Source organism: Neltuma alba, unplaced genomic scaffold (genome assembly GCF_004799145.2).
Source record: "Neltuma alba isolate B1F8T4 unplaced genomic scaffold, ASM479914v2 tig00005238_pilon, whole genome shotgun sequence".
Classification (NCBI taxonomy): domain Eukaryota; kingdom Viridiplantae; phylum Streptophyta; class Magnoliopsida; order Fabales; family Fabaceae; genus Neltuma; species Neltuma alba.
In genome coordinates, this window is record NW_021634030.1 from 143,430 (window position 1) to 149,889 (window position 6,460).

General features: G+C 32.8%; 1 protein-coding gene across 1 annotated transcript; it reads right to left on the reverse strand.

The window, feature by feature from the left end:
- Positions 1-2,964: 2,964 nt before the first annotated feature.
- LOC114747190 (uncharacterized) lies at positions 2,965-5,673 on the reverse strand. The gene is made up of 7 exons (XM_028935478.1): positions 5,485-5,673; positions 5,254-5,340; positions 4,923-5,147; positions 4,446-4,607; positions 3,789-3,842; positions 3,531-3,683; positions 2,965-3,342 (listed from the first exon to the last, which is right to left on the reverse strand). Exons 1-7 carry the CDS (start codon positions 5,671-5,673, stop codon positions 2,965-2,967), a joined length of 1,248 nt encoding a protein of 415 aa, XP_028791311.1.
- Positions 5,674-6,460: the final 787 nt, after the last annotated feature.

The window sequence follows — 6,460 nt, forward strand, 5'->3', positions numbered from 1 at the left end:
GATTTTCTCGTGAGGTGCATTTTGGTTCATTGGCATAGAAATTGTCAAACAAGGTCGATGATTACAAACTTAAATGATCTATAAACTATAATACCTTTTCGTTCAATCCTTTTGAAGTTCACCGCTATGCAATGTGCCACATCAGACAATTTCTGGAAATACGTTTATAATCTTAGGTCATGTGCTATACTTTGAAGTTGGTATACTACGAGATCCTCTTCTAAAATAAAAAATAAGAAGTAAAAAAACAAACGGGAGGAGGATAACAAATATAATATCTCGTTGATAGATACAGAAATGCTTCGTACAGGTGAAAGGCAAAATAGCCAATATTCCCTTATTAGTGATATATATGAAGAGGCATAGCCACGAACTGGACTGCACTTATATGGTGGGAACACACATATTGGTATAATTATGAAGAAGAAGTGGTCAACCAACTTGGGGGAGGGAGGCAACCTTGTTGTTGGGACCCACGAAGAGGTAGACACGGTTGCAGCAGAAGTCATGAGACACAGGTTGGCCTTGCTGGACCCTAACCACACTCACCAATGGGTTGGTTTTATTGATCACGCTAATTGCCGCGTCAGCATCCTTCCCCACCATTTCTGACCAGCTTACTCTGTGCCCTTTTTTACCTACCACCAATCAAATAATAATCAGATCTTTCTCATCCATTTTTTTCCTCTAAAAAAATTCTGATGTTTAAAGCTTCTGACATATATTTATGTTCAAGGGGGTACGGCTTATCATATATAATTTCCAGAACTTACTTTGATCGGACATAGCTCAATCGGCTTTGATTTTTGTTAGAATTAACTTCATTTTTTTTACCAAAAAAAAAAGTGGGTTTTGATCGATGAAGTTGATTATTGTATATTAATATTACCTAATGAAGAATATAGTTAGAGAGAAAAAGAGGATGGAGACATGGCTCTTCCTTTTTTTCTCTCACTTCTCTCTGTGTCTGTGTTGTTGGATCACTTCTTTGAAACTTGCGAATTGTTGGTTCTTATACACACACACTTTCACCAACGGCTCATAAATAATATGAATCCATGTTTATTACGTACGGATGACCATACTCTGTCCCCCAGGAACCTCCTGTAATATCTCGATCTCATGCATAATTAGAATGATTTTATGAATCTCCTTTATACTCAAGAAAATATTACTACATGTTAAAATAATTTATCATTTAAAATCAACTACTGTTGTTTTTTTTTTCCTTTTGCCAACAATCAACTACTGTTGTTGGATCATCATCTAATAAAAGAGGCCATTTACATGCAGATAGAAGGTGAATACGTTTCCTTTGGTCCAGTGAATGGCTTAAGTATTGATTCATGTATATCCATTACTTGTCATTGAGTGAGATAGGTATGTTCAAAGTACAAATAGAGAAATGTGAATAACTTAAACATTTTGAACCGGATTATAAGATAACATTCACTTTGGTCTAAGCATTTAGTGAGTTTTTTTCAATTTTACCCCCATATATTCTCTTTCCTTTTTAATTCATTTATTACATCTTTTACTTATTCTCTTCATTAATAAGGGTATATTAGGAAAAATAAATATATGCCTCACACATTTATTGTTTTAAATTGATTTTAATTAGTTTCTTGAGAAACATAATGGATAATGTTTAGCTTATATTTTGAACCGGAGGGAATATAACTTAACAGGCACTAATAAAATTTAAAAGTGATGAAAGTTAATGCTTATTATTTAAGGCTTAACTTTTCTCTTTTTTTAGGAAAAAAATAAGAATCTGATTAAACATAATATACGAAATCAAATTTCCAATATACAAAGTCAAATCAAATCGATAAAAATATCGTAAATATACAAAATCAAATAAAAAACCTGTAAACAAATTTCAAAACATAAAATCAAATCAAATCTCATTTTCTACATACACCGTCATCAAAACTACTGTATGAGCAGCCACACGCTCAAATTGCAAAAAATTTTAAGCAAATCTTGAGCTTCTTGCTGCCTAAAATGGTCAAGCAAATCTTTTTTAATCATTACCATAAAATATATAAAAAGATCAATGAACTTTCCTTATTGTAACAAAAATAATCCCTATTGGGAGAGGTGCTGATATTTAGTACCCGACGATACTTCAAATGGAATTGTCTCCAATAGGAAGATACTTATGCGTAGCCAAAAAAAAAAAGAGGAATGATGTCAATAGAAAAAAATTAATGAATGTTAAATGTTTAAAGATATATTATTTTTTTAAGTTTTTAAATTTTTTGGTAATTTAGGTGGGCTACCTCATTCTGATCCTCTAAATTAAAGAGTCAAGTTTCAACTTTCAATTCGCCAAACTAATTGAGGTGAGTTAAATGAATACCCGTTTATATTTTGACATATCTATTCTATTTATTTAGATGCAAATTCAAATAACTCCCCTTGTAAGTGAGAGATTGTAGGATTAATCTCAGTTATAATATCATGCAGTTAGTGTCTATCCTTAGCTTTTAATTCAAAATAAAAATATGAAAAATTTATAATAATATACTACCTCCAGTCTTAATTGTAAGAGCTAGTTGATTAATTGAAATATATTAAGAAAATAAGTTAAGTTAGTTATTTGTAATAAATAGGTGTTGTCTTTCCTAAAATATCCTTATTAATCAAGTTTATTAGTTAGAACTACTATTATTAGAAGGACTATATTAAGAAAAAATAGATAAACATGAGAGACAAATTAGATTGGAGTTTTATATTTAGAACCAAAATAAAAATCAAATGAGGTCTTATATTAAGAATCGGAGGTAGTATGTTACAAAGCTCTTATAAAGTTCAGCTTTTAGAAAGTTCAAATGAAAACATATTCAAGACGCATTTGTCTGTTTTCTCATCCATCCTTATTTTAGAATTGTAGTGGAGGAAAGATAACATACTAATATAAACATACAAGATAATATTAATTGAGGACAAAGGGATCGATCATGGGCAATTGGAGTTTCTTCCAGGTCCGCCATAAAAGAAGAAGTTGCCCCAATCATCATTATGATCAGTTCGGAGATCATAGCAATTGGGATGATCAACGTAAGGGACCAAGTTACCAGCAGGCAAGAGTTGGTTTTGGCCATTAATATACTTAATGTTGATGAAGTAGCCAGCCTTCCCTTGACCTTCTGAAGGAAAATGGCCACTTCCCATTTGCGTTGTGCTGTGCTGGCCTTCTGATTCTGAGTTTACTACTTCACCTCCCAACTGTATCGCTGTTGAACTATCAGATAAGTGTGAGAACAAAGACGAAGGCCAATATCCCATGACTTTATCTTCACCATATTGCATCCACCAGTCTCCGTTGCTCACATCCTGCTCATTAATACAATCAAATATATATCTCAATTTTCAAACAAAACAAGACATCTTCACACAATCTGATTTGATGATCTACAAGTATAAATAGTGGTTTAGCTACCGTTTACCAAAAAGATTGAGTTATATTACTTTGAAAAATCATAGTGCTGTCCCAATTAAGTAATCTGATCACTAAAAAGTACCTTCCAGATCATGATGGTGATACCATATTGGGAATTAGCGTCACCATAGACAGATAATGGTGTGATGCGACTTCCCACAGCTATTCCAGCATCAAGTTGAACAAACCCAGAACAAAGAAGGTCATAACATCCGGTGCTTTTATATGAATCACTCTGTCAGTGTCACATATTAAAAAAAAATTGAGAATCAAAATGACAAAAAGAAAATGATTGCAAGAATGTGCTCGCGCGTGTGATTGCTAAGGAACTTGAGCTCACAGTCCAGTAGGTGAACAGTCTGGTCGCGTTATCCCCATATAGTTGTGGGTGCACCTAATTGGCCAATAGCGAAATAGAGAATGAGATCGATAGGAAGTAACATTAATAAATAGCAAGAATTATTCTTAAGGACCGACTTCACGAATCTTTTATTTCTAATGATAAGAACTCATTGTTACACTTGTCAATTTTTATTAATTGTTTAAGTTGTAAATGGTATTAAATATCTTTCTAGTTTTAAATTCAGGTTATATAAATGTTAAATACTCCTAATTTGACCTGTAAATTTGTGTAATGTGAATGATAAATTTGAGGGCTTTTAAGTAATTAACTTTTGAATTTGGTCGTGCTAATGCTGATACTTCGGAATATTTAAAATTTTTGTTAGATAAAATATAGAGATCAAGAATAAATAACGGAGTCAAATGAAAATTTTGAAAATGTTATTTGAAAATATTATTGCTACATGCCTTGGTGTAATCTTGGGATTGTATAATAAATAATATGAATGAATCTTCATCACACACACACACACATGTACACGCACACGCACTTAAATAAGCACGAGAAAGTCAAAAGCGAGTTTTATATGTTTTTTTTTTTTCATTACGAATTATTTTACATTTTTGTTGTGCGAAAGAATTACAGAATATGTACCTGCCAGCCAGCTTCAATAGTGTTAAGATTTTTACTGTCAGCATCACTTATAACCCAAATTTGAGAGATACTATACTCATCCTTTTGAACAGTAGGCTGCCACACGCTCATAGTTGCTTTCCCTCCATAATATTTTTCTCCTTTCACAAAAACTGAAGCATACTTTATCCTCCAAAACCATCAAAGAGTGAAATTAGAGAAAGATAGAGGGAAAAAGTTTAGCGGTGGGTCCCACAATTCTACAGCGTGAGCTCAAAGAATACTCGCACATACATGATATATCCGTGTGATATAAGGCAAGTTCTTAATTACCAACTAAAGCAAATTTTGTCGGTCACTTACACCAAATTTCGTAGATATGTGGATTTGGGCTCTCTCTCTCTCTCTCTCTCTATATATATATATATATATATTGATAAGCTAAATAAAACGTTAAAAGCTTGTTTATATAGGTAGAGTGAGGGACAACATAAGTACCTCATGGCCACCTTGACCGGCAACATATGAACGAAGAAGGACAGTTTTGAGATTCTTCTTCCCGAATTGTTGGATCGAGCTTGCCCTCAGGATGTCCTCCTTTCTTGTTCTTCTTATAGGAATGGTTCTATTTGGGCAACTTCCAACTCGGTGCCATGGCTGAACAATTGGCTTTGACTTTGAAGACATTTTGCTTTCTATCTTTACTTCAGGTCGGAAAGTTGGCTCATCTTCAATCAAATGAAAAATGATGAGTCGGCTTCAGAGTATTCTGATTAATAAGAAGCCAAATTAAGGGTTGGAGGAATCTCAATAAAGTAATCTGGTTCACCTTAATTTTGTGATTTTTGAGTTTCGGGTGATCAAAAGCTGGTTGATTCAGGATTGAGACGCAGTCGATTATGTCTCCATCAGGACTCTGGTTTTAGCAAATATTATATATTTTCAACACAAAGGATCATAGATTTTAAAATCCTCAAATAATTTTCAAATTTTCAGTAAAACAAGGAAAAATAACCTGCTGATAAAAAAACGTGAAGATGAATATACTGTCTATATATACCTTTATAGACTTGACGGCTGGTTTATTCAATTTCCTCAAAAGCTTATCAACCTCAAGCTTCTGACTAGAAGTAGCTTCCTGGCCATTGTTGACTGTGTCTTGACCTTCGTTCATGTGCACAGACAACAAGAAGAAGCACAACACCACATTGGCCGGCCAAGTCTTGCCATTTCCTATTTTTGCTGCCATTGAAGATGAGAGATATGAAACAATCGACTATATGAAAATGCTCAAGTGGATGTTCAAAACTTGATGTTACGGAAATTTATGGGATGATTTGTACTATAAGAATCTGATATGATTTTGTTGTGCTTGATCTTGTGGCAAGATTAACCTGAGAAATTGAATCCGGATGTAACAATGGCAACAAGACAGACAAAGAAAAATATTAATGGTGTAATCTATAAGATTCATTTACCCTGCTTGGTATAATATGGGCCCATGTTTCTTATTTCCCGGAAAAAAAGAAATACATGTATAATTTTTAATATATTCCCTTTTTCACTCTTAATTATGTTTCTTAATATGTTAGCCTTTCAACTAGTGTGGATCAATATAATGCAGAAATTTAAAAATGAGTCATACTATTTATGATTGAAGCTTTTAGAGATTTAAATTTTTATGTTACAGATATTGGTTCTTGCGTACCAAATAATGATGAGTGGACAGGGCTCTTAACCTGAGATCCAATGCCTAATAATTGACCGCCTTTTGAATTCTACGATTGCTTTCTCTTATTAGTATAACTTGAAAATGAAAAATTTAGACTTTTTTCTTACCTTTGCTAAGAGAAGAAAAAAATAGCCATGATGGGGGGGAAAGGAAAAAAAATATCTATATTAATTGATTACTTATCCAATGTTGTTTTTCTTTTTTTAACGTTTTAGACTAAAAATTCTAGACAGATTCAACAATTTGCATTTTTTTTAATACTAAAAAAATTGCACAAAATATATTTTATCCAAACGTACCCTAA

Excerpts from the sequence above, each read along its gene's own strand:
- LOC114747190 (XM_028935478.1), bottom strand. The coding sequence starts at position 5,673 with ATGGCAGCAAAAATAGGAAATGGCAAGACTTGGCCGGCCAATGTGGTG. Across the intron at positions 5,341-5,484 it reads CAGCCGTCAAGTCTATAAAG|AGTCCTGATGGAGACATAAT; the intron begins GTATATATAGAC and ends TGCTAAAACCAG. Across the intron at positions 5,148-5,253 it reads TCAAAAATCACAAAATTAAG|CCAACTTTCCGACCTGAAGT; the intron begins GTGAACCAGATT and ends ATTGAAGATGAG.